Raw genomic sequence first — 14,153 nt, 5'->3', positions numbered from 1 at the left:
CAGCCACATCAAATGCCAACTGGTTGTTGTTCTCCACATCCTGCTCCTCCAGGAAGTCATAGTCTCTGCCGGGGCAGAAGGACAGAATGGGAAGATAAAGGATAGATCAGAGTCTTTCATCTAAGGGCAATGGCACTCACATTCACATACACTCTGTGGATGGATAAAAAAAATACATGACAATACACTCAACCAATGAGAAATAACCTTACAACACACTCAACCAAAGAGAAGTAACCTTATAGCACACTCAACCAATGAGAAAAAATCTTCTTCCTGTCCATAGCATCCTATCATCACCCACCCACCTACCCAGCTGTGTACCCACCTCGCTGAGCCTCTTACAGCTCAGGCTCTTCCACAGTTCTGTGGGCTCAGCAAGCTAGCAGTTAGCAGTCCAATGCTAAACCTTCAGGAAGCAGTCAGTGAAGGCCAGCAGAATGATTCATTCAAGTTGGCAACACTGTTCAGGCAGCTAGGGGAGCCTATCATGGCATGCAGAATGGTGACTCTCCCAACTGCACATACCAGGCCTCCAGCTCATGGAGCTACTCAAAACATGAAAAGCATGAAAGCCGAGGAAGGCCTGCAGGCTTGGCAGATTACAGCTGCTACTGCCCATGCTTACAAATCTGTGTTCCTGCTGTAGTGGATGGCTCTACCTTTAAAATAAAACTCTTTGTGTAAATCATGGAAAGTAATATTTAAAGTTTGAAATAAAATGATCAGGCAAGCATTATACAGTAATTATCACAAATGATTTCAAACAAGTTTTGGGTTTGGTGGTAAGATTTGCCTTAGGACAATCCCACAGGTGTTTGTGCTTTGACCACGAGGTCCACCACATGCATCGACTCACATGAGGTCAGGCCGAAAGCGGTGAATCAGGGCACACAGGGCTAGGCCGCTCTTCCAGGACATGGTCAGGTCACTGACTGCTACATTCCGGTAACCCTCCGTCTGCCGCTGGCACCAGCTTAGCAACTTGTTGGAACGTGCAATGGATTCTGGGAAAAATGGTAAGGACACAGTTACCTATAAGTCCTGCTTTCTTGTGAATACTCTACCCTATGAGAGCATAACATGTTAGTCACATGTTCAAACCAAGAAAATCCTTGGTTTTGAGCCTGTAGCATTGCAGCATAATTCGTAATAAAATATTCAGACCTGTCTTTTTTGAAAGCATCATACTATCCCATTTGTTTTCTTAGCAGACATTTTGTCTGTAGCAACTGGGGTTAAGGGCCTTGCTGAAGGGCCCAACAGTGAAATCACTTTGCCAGCCATGAGATACAAACCTACAACCTTTTGGATGCAGGCAGTGACAGTGTGTGGCTCAGTGGGCTAAGCCTGTGTGCCGGTAATTACAAGATCGGCGGTTCAAACCCAGCCTCAGCACGACTATGGGTGCTTGAGCAAGGCCCTTAACCCCCCAGCTCCCTGGGGTGCCCCAAGGCCCTTAACCCCCCAGCTCCCTGGGGTGCCCCAAGGCCCTTAACCTGCCAGCTCCCTGGGGTGCCCCAAGGCCCTTAACCTGCCAGCTCCCTGGGGTGCCCCAAGGCCCTTGACCCCCAGCTCCCTGGGCACCCCAACGCCCTTAACCCCCAGCTCCCTGGGCGCCCCAAGGCCCTTAACCCCCAGCTCCCAGGGCAGCAGGACAGGTGGCAGCCTTTCGTGGCTGAGTAAAAGAGTAAGCTGAGGGAGGTGTAAAGACTATTTCCCCACAGGGCAGTTGTGGCTTAAGGCTTAGGAAAAGCACACTCGAAATTGAAAGATTGCAGGTTCAAATCCCGACCAGCAAGGCACCACTGAGGTACCCTAAGCAAGGTACCACCCCCAAGCACTGCTCCCCGGGCGCTGAATTAGCTGCCCCCTGCTATGTCACATTGGCACATATGGTTTAAATGCAGAGAACACATTTCGTTGTGGTGTGTCAACAATGACAATTACTCACTAAATCCTAATTCTAAATTCCATGCCACACACCAAAAATCACTACTGCGATTAAATGCCAGACAGCTTTTTTCCACTAAACCACTAAGCAAAAAAATCACACATGCAAACAGCCATCTTTAATATCATCTTCATTGTTACCTTGCAAGACTCTCATAACTTGAGTTATGTTTTCTAGAATGAGAAACATTTTTGCGTTCATAATCACATCAGAGTAAAGGCAGCAGAACATCTGACTGCAGGGAGTTTTGGTCAGGCAGGGCCAGTTGCACATGCAAACCTTGTGACTGCCACTGACCATTTCGCAACAGCTTGGGCGTGGAAGAGCCAACTGCGTTGTCAGTTTCACCCGTGTCTATGAGATGGCGCACCTGTGAAAGACATGGTCATTACATGGTTAGCACCAGCACCATAATCACTGTCACTATTGTCCATCCCATTTTCCACCAGGACTTATTTGACCATGTGGAGGGCCCACATGAAGGACACACGCAGTCCACATATTCATATCTTTAGGGGGGAATATTTATTTCTATAATAACTGTAATCTATGGCAACCTTAATCCCCCCTTATCCCCAAAAAGTAAAAAAGTTACAAGTTTTAATCAAATTGTGGGAAAATCTGGTGCTCATATATAATAATACAAAAACGCGCACTCACCCACATACACACACACAGGTTTGTAATTATATGTTTGTGGGGACTCTCATTCTTTTCTGTGGGGAAAACTCCAATCCCAACATGACAACCTTAACCAGCCCTAACATTAACCACAAGTAAGAATGACCTGCGGTAGCGCTCCTACACCCACAGTGTAGGAAGGAGCGCTACCGCAGGTCATTCTTACCAGCGGCTGTCAGACATTATAACAGTTTAGCGTGAGTATTTTTTACTCATATATGTTTAACTGACATATCACATGCTGTAACCAGGATCATTCACACCCCACCCCACCCCCGCACTTGTGTACATATCTCTGTACATTTTGTACATATCTCTGTACATCTTTATTTATTTCCAAAACTTTTGTACATTTGTATTTATATCTTTGTGTATCTACCTGCTCCTATTGTTCTATATTACGTTTTTGTGCAAGAGCTCTGTAACACCTAAATTTCTCATTCGTGGGATAATAAAGGTTTATTCTATTCTATTCTAAGTAACCAAAAAAAAATTTAAGTGTTTGGCATTTTTAGTTTTTTGACTGAGTTTACAGATCTTTGTGGGGATCTGAAAAATGGTCCTCACAATGTCAGAATGACAGGTTATTCACATAATCCACACCTGGCCGGGGCCCAGCAAGTTGAGGCTGACGTTGGGGTAGCGTGTAGTGGGGTCCACACTGTACTGGCTAAAGTTCTTGCTCACGTTCTCGGGGGTGGTCTGGGGTAGAAGTCGGTAGATGCTCTCTCTGTGATGGAGGGGAAAAGTGTTTTCAGTTGAAAGGAAAAGCCACGAGACCAGAGCTGCTCCCATGCCCCAGGCTCACTGTTTGTATGTATATATACATGGTGCCCCCCAACCCCATAGAGCTGTCCCGGTGCTGACTCCTGTTTCATATTAGCGTTCCCCATTCCCACGCCTGAATTCAATTTCCAAACATTTATTTTCCTGTGTTCCCCCCTGCCTCAGTGACCCTGTAGAGGGAAACAGAAGAGGCCCATTCCAAATAAACTTGGCTTCCTGTGCTCCTGTGACTCCTATAATGTGGCAATACCCCACCTTGCTCACCTCTCAGCCAGCAACTCCAGCGGGGGGCAGCCTAGTGCCCAACTGCGCACCATCCATGCAGAGTCCATGGCGGCCAGGAAGCCCCGGGCGATGCCTGTGCCCATGGGCCAGAAAGGCTGGGGGAGCCAGTAGAGAGCATGGTTACCTGGGCTCCACATACTGTAATCACCAGGTTCTCTCTCTCTCTCTCATCCCTCCAACTCTCTCTCTCATCCCTCCAACTCTCTCTCTCATCCCTCCAACTCTCTCTCTCATCCCTCCAACTCTCTCTCTCATCCCTCCAAATCTCTCTCTTATCCCTCCAACTCTCCTCCTCTCCACCTCCCTTTCAACAGGCTCTCCCCCCTTCCCTCCACCCCCCAAAGCCCTCACCTCCAGCAGGCTGTCCCCCACCAGCGCCACCAGCAGTTGGTGCCCATTACGCTGACGCACCAGCGCTGCGTTCTCTGATGCGTACATGCAAGTGAAGTCAAACATGGCCACGTCCGGCTGCCCATAGTGGTTGATAGCAAAGTCCAGCGTGGGCAGCTGGTGGTTGGTGGAGAAGTCAGCAGCCTGGCGAGCATAGGCCAGCAGGGCGATCTGGTCCACATTGCCCCGGGAGAGCAGCAGCTCCGTGTCGGCATAGTCCTATGAGGAGGGGGGGACAGATTAGCTATGGCCTGAGATCTGAAAGGGGTGGGGGGGGGGGGGGTGGGGTGAGTCATTGAACATACTGAGCACAAACTCACTCACCATGTGACCAATGTTGGCCTCGGCTGAAATATGATTAGCCTCCTTCCCTGTCACTCAGCGATCAATTGGATAAGATAAAGTTTGTCCCTTTATATCATTTACTATCCCTCTGATGCCCCGTGGCAGCCACACCATAAACCCTGGCCTGAAATCTTTGGGTTAAGTGGGATGTTTAGACCCTGAGTTTAACAGGCAAGTGCTTGCTTTACAGTCTATTAGCGGTTCCTTTAACATGGAAACTGCATATTTATCATAACATGCCTAGTCTGCTTACCTCAAACATCATCTTATTGATATGTTATGTGGTCCGTGTTAAATGTTTGTAAGGTGGGGCATTTTTTTGAAACTGCCCAGTGAGGTTATTGTGAACAAGAATGGCAAAAAGTTAAACAGAATTCAGGTCTGCTAACAATAGGCCTGCATGAGTCTTAGTGGACCGTCGTGGAGCTCCTCCAGTCTTACATTTTAACATGCAGGTCCCCCTGCTACACATTACAGCCTTTCCATCCAAGTAAAGTTAGGAGTATTTATCTGATAGGCAATGTGATGTGGCTACAGGTAGGTGCAGGAAGTCATGGATAGTAACAAGGATCAAAAAAGGGAACGGGTGAGTCCCATTAATTTCATAATCACATGGCATCCACCCTGACTGGCGGCAATAATAACGGTCATCAGTCCTGAACAGCTGCAGCAGACAGCTCAGTGGCCATCACGGTTATGTTGTTTTGTGACAGAGACGGGCAGCATAAATACTGCACCCTAGCAAAGCCCCTAGAACAGACACGAGATGGCCGTTCCTTTCTTCAAGCTGTCATGCAAGACTAGAATATACTAATGGCATGCTGATGCTAACAAAATAGTGGGACAGCAGTCTTCCCGCCATGTTTCCTCAGTTTGTAGCAGCTTCACTCCTCTCTGGCTCAGTGCCGACTGCCCCGTAATCAGCCAAATAACGTGGTACGTCACTGAAATAGCTCAGAGTGAAGAATAGCAGAGGGCTCTATAACCTTGATCACCACCATCCCATATTAACAACAAAATGCTGGACACCACATCAGGGGGGGTGGGGGGGAAGAGAGGTTAACTAGAAATCATGACCATCCAATAAGAGTTAAGAACATAAGAAATTTACAAACGAAAGGAGGTCATTTAGCCCCTCAAGCTCATTTGGGGAGAACTTAACTAATAGCTCAGAGTTGTTTAAATCTTATCTAGCTCTGATTTAAAGGAGCTTGAGGTTTTAGCTTGCGCTACACTAGCAGGAAGACTATTCCATACTCCAACTACACACTTCCTCAAATGTGCTTCATCAAATTCATTTTAAAATGTTTTCCCGCTAATTTCCACTTGCGGCCACGAGTGCTAGTATTTAAACTAATACTGAAATAACCATTTGCCTGAACAGTATCCCGACCTGTTAGAATCTTATATACCTGGATCATGTCCCCCCTTAGTCTCCTTTGCTCGAGGCTAAAGAGATTCAGCTCAGCTAACCTCTCCTCATATGACATTCCTTTAAAACCAGGAATCATTCTCGTCGCCCTACGCTGCACCTTTTCCAAAGCAGCAATGTCCTTCTTAAGGTATGGTGACTAAACCTGCGCACAATATTCTAGGTGGGGTCTTACCAAGGAATTTTACAATCATAGCATCACCTCCCTTGAAACTCCACACACCTAGAGATGCAACTCAACATCCAATTGGCCATTTTTATTGCTTCCTCACACTGGCGAGTACACACCAAGGTTTTTCTCGTAATCCGCTACCTTTATTTTCGTGGAACCCATAAAATATCTGTACTTTATATTTCTGCTCCCTGCATGGATTACATTTATCTATGTTAAATTTCATCTGCCAGGTATCAGCCCAGTCACTAATTAAATCCAGATCCCACTGTAGCCTCTCTGCTATTAGATCAGTATCTGCTACACCAACCCCCTTGGTGACATCTACAAATTTAACCAGTTTACTGTACTGTTGGTGTACAGTGTACTGTTGGAGTCAATATCATTAATGTAAATTAGGAACAATAGTGGTCCTAAAATTGAACCCTGCGGTACCCCACTATGAACGCAGGTCCACTGTGACATTGTGCCTCTAATAACTACTCGCTGCTTCCTGTCAGTTAACCAGTTTTTGATCCTAAAATCCATGCAGTCTTGAGCTTAAGCAAGAATTGTTTGTAGGATCAACGTCAAAGGCCTTCTGGAAATCTAAGAAGATCACATCGTAGGCCTTTTTGTCATCAATTTCTCTTGTAGCTTCCTCAAAGAACTAAAGTAAAATAGTTAAACATGATCTAACTCACCTAAATCCATGTAGGCTATCCCTCAGAACGTTATTTGAATCCAGGTAATCTACCATTTTCACTTGGATTATAGCTTCCATTACTTTTCTAGTATTGCTAATTATACTGATTGGCCTATAGTTTACTGGGTTACTTCTATCCCCTTTTGTGAATATGGGTGTTATATTTGCACGCTTCCAATCAGAAGGTACCACACCAGCAGATAACGATTTCTGGAATAGCAAAGTTAAAGGTTGGCTAAGAATATCCCTCATTTCTTAAAACTATAGGTAAGATGCCATCAGCCCCCTGTGATTTATTTATTTTGAGCTTAGCTAGGCTTAGTACCACATCAGCCTCAGTTATATGTATACTGGTATTCATACTAAATGGTGGTAAGTTACTCATGTTCTCTACCGTGAACACCCGTGTAAAATAATCATTAAACTCATTTAGTAAATCAATTTCATTTTCAATTATAAGGCCCTTACTATCCTGAAAATTAGTAATTTCAGCTTTTAGAGCTCTTTTGGAGTTAAAATATTGGAAGAAACTTCTATTGTCATCCTTAGCCTCCAATACAGCCTTTCTTTATACATTCCTCTTGGAGTATCTAATGTTATTTTTTAACTTGTCCCGTAGACTTAGATACTCCTGCTTTATTTTGAAATCATTAGTTATTTTCCATTTGTGGAAGAGAGCCCTATTCCTCCTGACTTTATTCTTAACTTCCTTAGTAAACCACCTTCGTCGTAGTTTCATAGATTTAGTTTTGCTGGAAACAGGTACAGTATTAAGTCCTCTTGCACTTGCAACAATGAGCTTTTAAAAAAATCCTATGCCTCTTCAACCATTTTGCTATTTAACATCCAGCTTACAGTTTCTAGTTTCAGTCTCATACCATTAAAGTTAGCCTTCTTAACATTGTATACTTTTGTTTTGGACTTTGCTTTTCAGGCACTAAAATTAACCTGAAATTTATGATCACTACCGTCCAGTGGTTCTAAAACCTCAAATTTTCCAATCCTACCCTGGTTATTAGAGAATACAAGATCAAGAAAGGCTTTTCCCCTGGTTAGGGTATTAACAAACTGAGTAAAAAAACAATCCTGTACTAATTCCACTATCTCAAGTTCATTTACGGAAGAGCCAGAGACAATGTCCCTCTGTATTCAAGGTAAATTAAAATCACTCATAACCACCACATCATTTTTATTACTCATAATCCTGATATCATCATATAACATTCTGCTTTCCTCTGCAGCTACATTAGGTGCTCTATAACAAAACACTGACAATTAGGCCATTTGAGTTTTTTGCATCTACTTTTATCCATACAGCTTCTGCACTTTTATTTTTTATCAGTGAGCTCCCTTGCCTGCATGTTCTCTAATATGTATACTGCAACACCACCTCCCTTCCTGCCTATCCGGTCTCTACGGAAAAGCGGATAACCATCCATATTATATTTTTCTCCATCATTGTCGCTCAGCCATGTTTCAGTTATTCCTATAATGTTGTAAGTGTCTGATGAAATTAAAGCCTCTAAATCAGGAATTTTGTTTCTAATACTCCTAGCATTTACACAAGGTAGGCCTTTTACAGTGCCCATTTTTAATATTAATTGGGGCTTTCCGTCTCTCCCCCCCAATTTTCTTAACTAACCTCTCTGTCAGTTATGTTAAGATAAGGAGCACCCAGCTAACTGAGAAAATCTGCTTTATGGAACACCCCCCAAGAGTCGGAAGAGTGTTGCGCTGTGGCCGTGTAAACATCACATACGAACAGGACAAATGGCAGACTCACGTGCAGAATGACTCCTTTTTCCAGAAGACTCTGCTTTTTGGCAGTCATGACAAAGTAGTGGGTGTCATCCTTATAGTAAACAATGTTTTCCAGGTCAATTCCTGGGAGTGGTTAAAGGATTAAGTCAGTTTCCCATCTCACACCTCTAACACTCCCAAATTAGTCACACAAAAATCATGGATGCTGAGATCAGGCTAAACTAAGGAAGACAAAATGTCATACTCATAATTCACAGGTAAAATGGATTACATTTCTCTTAAGTGACTCCCCATTTTAATGAGAGACGGAGGCACAGATTACAAGAACTGACCAACAGGTGTTTAGGAAAAAAAAAAAAAAGGTCAAACAAATTCCCCTATTTATATTTACCTGGGTCAACTTTCCGTCACCATCATCTGTGATTTTACATTTAAATGATCAACTTGATTGAGCTGGAGAGTCGCTAAGGTCATTATGAAACTGAAACTCCACACTGCTGACCTGTGGCTTCCCTGAGGTCCTGGAAAAACTTCTGGTTGAAGATGAAGGCCACGCCACTGATCTCCTCCACCTTGGCCTCAGCGGTTGTGTTGCGGTTTATGAAGTTTGCTGTGATGGCTATGGCCAGTTTGCCCCGGAACTCCTTCCTCTTAAACCCTAGGTGGCAGCAGGGAGGGGCGGCACCAAGGAGAAAGAAGGTCACATGGGGGTAAGGGGGTCAAAGTGAATGAGTGCCACATATCGTATCTCTCTACCACCAAACATAGCAGAGGACATGGACACCAGCCACAAACGACAGTTTATCCTGTGGCCAGCAGGAATGACCCTGGTGACAGGGCTGAGGGTCTCGCATATCAGTGCATTCTCCCTTCCCCCACACCATGGACAGCAGAAGCAGCATGTTCTGGATGAATGCCAGGAGGGAGCGAATGAGACCCTTAGGGCAGACAGACTCCTGAAAGGCCTCACTAGGCCTGTGTGAAGATACAGTCACAGTAATTTCACAGAAACAGGAAGGACAAAACAGTAAAGCAGAGACAGAAATTAAGACCAACTCACACACAGCAAGAAACTGAAAAACAAATGCAAATAAACCTAATGTGAGTCACCATTCAGCCCATTCAAGGTTGGTGCTCCAGGTTCCAGTCCCTCTGGGAAAATTCTTCAATTGTGTCCTTACCTGACAGAGTGTTCCTCCTCCCATCTGCCCCAATGACAACGTCGAACTCCATCTCATTCACAGGGTGTGTCCTGGGATGGACCTCAACTCTCCACCCGATTCCTGCAGAGTAGAATTAAATGGTCATCTGTATTCAGGTGAGATATTAACAATATACCCAAGAGCAGCCACATTGCTATTACCCCAATATAGGGTTATCTGCTTTTCAAGTAGCTACTGGCAGCAACCATTTTGGTCCAACACGCTCCAGACTGCAGGAAAGTGGAGAACTTACTCGCTTTCTCCTGATCCTCTGGGGGTTCCACTAAACCCTTGAACTCCACGTTCACATGGATCTCGATGCCCAGAAGCAGCGCCACCTTCAGCAGCATCAGCTGAAGCTGGCGGATACCTGCAAATGCAACTGAGGTCATGCCACATCCCTATGTCCCTTTGCTTTTAAGATCTCAAAGTGTTGAGTGATTCACTCAAAGACATTATTCTTTAGCTGCCAGGAGGAATCAACATCATACACATCTCAGACGTCTTCGCTGCATCAGTACAACAACACTACCTAGTTCAACAATGGAGAACTGTACTGATCACAGACTCATAAAGTCATCCACTTAATTGGATACTTGGTTGGTTCCTCATCAGTAGCCACTGGACGGTATATAGCAGACTGACCCATGTCACATTTCTCTAATCACTACCAGTCACATGTTTAACTAATAAGGTATTAATAATCAATCACTACTAGTCATATAATAAGGTAACTGATTACCGTCTGTCCTGCAGGTGGTAGAAATTGTCATAAGTCTTGAGAATCAAAATAAGAACATGAGAACACAAGAAATTTACAAAAGAGAGAAGGTCATTCGGTTCATCAGACTTGTTTGGGGAGAACTCAACTAATAGCTCGGAGTTGTTAAACTCTTATCTAGCTCTGATTTAAAGGAATTCAAGATTTTAGCTTCAACAACATCAACAGGAAGACTATTCCATACTCTAACTGCAACTCTGTGTTGTGTCGGATAAGAGCCAGTTGCTTTCCTAGACCATGAGTGAATCTACCAACTGACATTGCTTGCAGATGAAGTCCAACTGGATGCAAACATTTCGTAATTACAACACTCAGCTGACCCCATAATTAACCATCTCACTATGACCCCATCCCTAACTCCAAGCCCAACATATTTATATACAGTATTAAACTTTAGTTGATTTAATTAACATATGGTTACATATGGATACAATAAAGTACAGAGTAAAATAAAATACTAAGTTAATATGGAACTTAATTATCCAATTGGGCCAGAGAGATAAAAACCTAAAAATTAAACTTTTAAAATAACCAAATGAACTATTACTTAACAGAGAATAACTTCTTACTGAACCATTTAAAGCTAAAATAAAGCAAAGTTGCTCTTAAGAGGCCCCTCCAATGGGCTCACCACATGTAGGAGGGGCCATAAGGGTCGGGTGCAGTGTGAGTTGGGCAGTGACCAAAGGCAGGGAACTTTGGCGGTCCGATCCTGGGCTGCAGAAGCTAGCTCTAGGGACATGGAATGTCACCTCTCTGACGGGGAAGGAGCCTGAACTGGTGCATGAGGTTGTGAAGTTCCAACTGGATCACCTTGACGCACAGCTTGGGTTCTGAAACCAATCTCCTCGAGGTGGGTTGGATACTCTTCCATTCTGGAGTTGATCACGGGGAGAGGCGCTGAGCAGGGGTGGGCATACTTATTGCCCCCTGGCTGGGCTCCTGTACATTGGGGTTTACTGCAGTGGATGAAAGGATAGCCTCCCTTTGCCTTCAGGTTGGGGGACGGGTCCTGACTGTTTGCGCTTATGCGTTGAGCGGCAGTTCAGAATACCCACCCTTTTTGGAGTCCTTGGAAGGGGTGTTGGAGAGCGCTCCTCCTGGGGACTCTCTTGTTCTGCTGGGGGACTTCAATGCTCACGTGGGCAATGACAGTGAGACCTGGAGGGGCGTGATTGGGAGGGGCGTGATTGGGAAGAGCGCCCCCCCCCCCCGATCTGAACCCAAGTGGTGCATTGTTATTGGACTTCTGTGCTCGTCACGGATTGTACATAATGAACACCATGTTCAAGCATAAGGGTGTCCATATGTGCACTTGGCACCAGGACATCCTAGGCCCCAGTTCGATGATCAATTTTGTAGTCGTGTCATCGGACTTCTTCATCGGGGTGAAGAAAGTGGCGGAGCTGTCAACTGATCACCACCTGGTGGTGGGTTGGCTCCGCTGTTGGGGGAGGAAGCTGGCCAGGCCTGGCAGGCCCAAGCATACAGTGAGGGTCTGCTGGGAACGTCTGCCGGAATCCCCTGTCAGAAGGAGCTTCAACTTCTACCTCCGGCAGAGCTTCTTCCATGTTCCGGGGGAGGCGGGGGACGTTGAGTCCGAATGAGCCTTGTTCCGTGCCTTAATTGTGGAGGCGGCTGACTGGAGCTGTGGCCTTAAGGTGGTCGGTGCCTGTCGTGGTGGCAATGCCCGAGCCCACTGGTGGACACCGGTGGTGAGGGATGCCATCAAGCTGAAGGAGTCCTATTGGGCGTTTTTGACCTTTGGAACTCCAGAGGCAGCTGACAGGTACCGGCGGGCCAAGCAGAAGGCAAAAACTTGGGTGTGGGAGGAATTTGGCGAGGTCATGGAATGGCTTCGAGGAGACTCTGGTCCATCATCGGGCATCTCAGGGCGGAAAAGCGGTGCAACATCAACACTGTTTACGGGTGGGGATGGGGCGCTGCTGACCTCAAGTCGGGACGTTTTTGGTCAGTGGAGGGAATACTTCGAAGACCTCCTCAATCCCACCGACATGTCTTCCAATGAGGAAGCAGAGTCTAGGGACTTAGGGGTGGACTCCCCTATCTCTGGGGCAGAGGTCACTGAGGTGGGTAAAATGCTCCTCGGTGGCCATACCCAGGGGAGGGATGAGATCCGCCCAGAGTTCCTTAAGGTCTGGATGCTGTGGGGCTGTCCTGGTTGACATGCATCTGCAGCATTGCGTGGACTTCAGGAGCAGTGCCTCTGTACTGGCAGACCGAGGTGTTGGTCCCTCTCTTTAAGAAGGGGGACCGGAGGGTGTGCTCCAACTATAGGGGGATCACACTCCTCAGCCTCCCTGATAATGTCAATTTGGGGGTTCTGGAGAGGAGGGTCTGTCGGATTGTTGAACCTCGGATTCAGGAGGAGCAGTGTGGTTTTTGCCCTGACCGTGGAACAGTGGACCAACTCTATACTCTCAACAGGGTCTTGGAGGGTTCATGGGAGTTTTCCCAACCAGTCTACATGTGTTTTGGGGACTTGGAGAAGGCATTTGACCATGTCCCTCGGGGAGTCCTGTGGGGAGTGCTCTGGGAGTATGGGGTGCCGGGCTTCCTTATAAGGTTATGTTCGGTCCCTGTATGATCAGTGCCAGAGCTTGATCTGCATGGGCGGCAATAAGTCGGACTTGTTTCCGGTGAGGGTTGGATTCCATCAGGGCTGCCCTTTGTCACCAATTCTGTTCATAGCTTTTATGGACAGAATTTCTAGGTGCAGCCAAGGCGTTGAGGGTGTCCGGTTTGGTGACCTCAGGATTAGGTCTCTGCTTTTTGCAGATGATGTGGTTCTGTTGGCTTCATTGGACCGAAACCTTCAGCTCTCACTGGGACACCATGTCTCTCGGCTGGCCTGGGAACGCCTCAGGATTCCCCCGGATGAGCAGGATGAAGTGGCCGGGGAGAGGGAAGTCTGGATTTCCTTACTGAGACTACTGCCCCACGACCCGATTTCGGATAAGTGGAGGATAATGAATGGATGGATGGATGGATGGATGGATGGATGGATGGATGGATGGATGGATGGATGGATGCTCTTGGGAGGCCGAAAAAACACAAAAAACCCCACGTGTACACCACTCTCTCTCAGTGCAGAAATCCCAGCAGCCTCTGCCTCAGCCAGATGCAAAATGGCATCAGTTTGACATGTCAATAAAAATGCTTAGCCAAATGAAATACTTACTGATGTGATCGATGGAACCAGCACAGAACTTCCCATAGAACTTCTTGGCCCCCAGGCCACGCAAGTCCTGGATGGTAAAGGGCCAGAGGTGGAGTACATTGTTGCGCGAGAAGGCATCCCTCTTCTCGAGAAGGACCACCTTGGCCCCCAGGAAACCCAACTCGATGGCCGTCCTCAAGCCGCATGGCCCCGCGCCAATGATCAGGCACTGTGGGCAAGCCAAGCAGAGGCACGTACTGATGGAAACAGGGGTGGGTTCAAGTCTTCATAGGAACAGCTAAACTGAGTTGTGATTGCAGACAGATGATCAAAAGACTACCTAGGTGAATAGGTCTTCTATAGGTGAATCCTAACCTGAAATCTCTCCAGCTATCTGAACTGATAAATTAATCAAAAACAGTGCCACATTAGTTAAACACATATGTTGAGTGATTAAATTTAATGTAATTTAATTACGATGCAGTCTATTCCATGATT

At 46.1% G+C, this 14,153-nt stretch overlaps 1 protein-coding gene across 18 annotated transcripts in view; it reads right to left on the bottom strand.

Annotated features, from left to right (window-relative positions):
- mical3a (microtubule associated monooxygenase, calponin and LIM domain containing 3a) overlaps positions 1-14,153 on the bottom strand; it is a 63,162-nt gene that overhangs the window by 33,756 nt on the left and 15,253 nt on the right. For 17 of the 18 annotated variants that reach the window (XR_007397117.1, XR_007397116.1, XM_049009268.1 and 14 more), the window contains exons 3-13: positions 13,677-13,884; positions 9,947-10,063; positions 9,673-9,774; positions 8,994-9,149; positions 8,514-8,614; positions 4,058-4,315; positions 3,686-3,801; positions 3,239-3,365; positions 2,252-2,324; positions 860-1,007; positions 1-65 (exon numbers count right to left, since the gene is read on the bottom strand). The exon at positions 1-65 is cut by the window's left edge and continues 132 nt beyond it. Coding sequence is in view for 16 of the 18 variants with exons in the window: in XM_049009268.1 (XP_048865225.1) it covers positions 1-65; positions 860-1,007; positions 2,252-2,324; positions 3,239-3,365; positions 3,686-3,801; positions 4,058-4,315; positions 8,514-8,614; positions 8,994-9,149; positions 9,673-9,774; positions 9,947-10,063; positions 13,677-13,884 (1,471 nt within the window). In the remaining 2 variants the exon portion in view is untranslated. Of the gene's footprint in view, positions 66-316; positions 410-859; positions 1,008-2,251; positions 2,325-3,238; positions 3,366-3,685; positions 3,802-4,057; positions 4,316-8,513; positions 8,615-8,993; positions 9,150-9,672; positions 9,775-9,946; positions 10,064-13,676; positions 13,885-14,153 lie in introns of those variants that run through there. The other variant, XM_049009269.1, reaches the window with a different exon arrangement.

Source organism: Brienomyrus brachyistius, chromosome 3, assembly GCF_023856365.1.
Source record: "Brienomyrus brachyistius isolate T26 chromosome 3, BBRACH_0.4, whole genome shotgun sequence".
Classification (NCBI taxonomy): domain Eukaryota; kingdom Metazoa; phylum Chordata; class Actinopteri; order Osteoglossiformes; family Mormyridae; genus Brienomyrus; species Brienomyrus brachyistius.
This window is presented reverse-complemented; position numbering and strand designations above follow the sequence as displayed.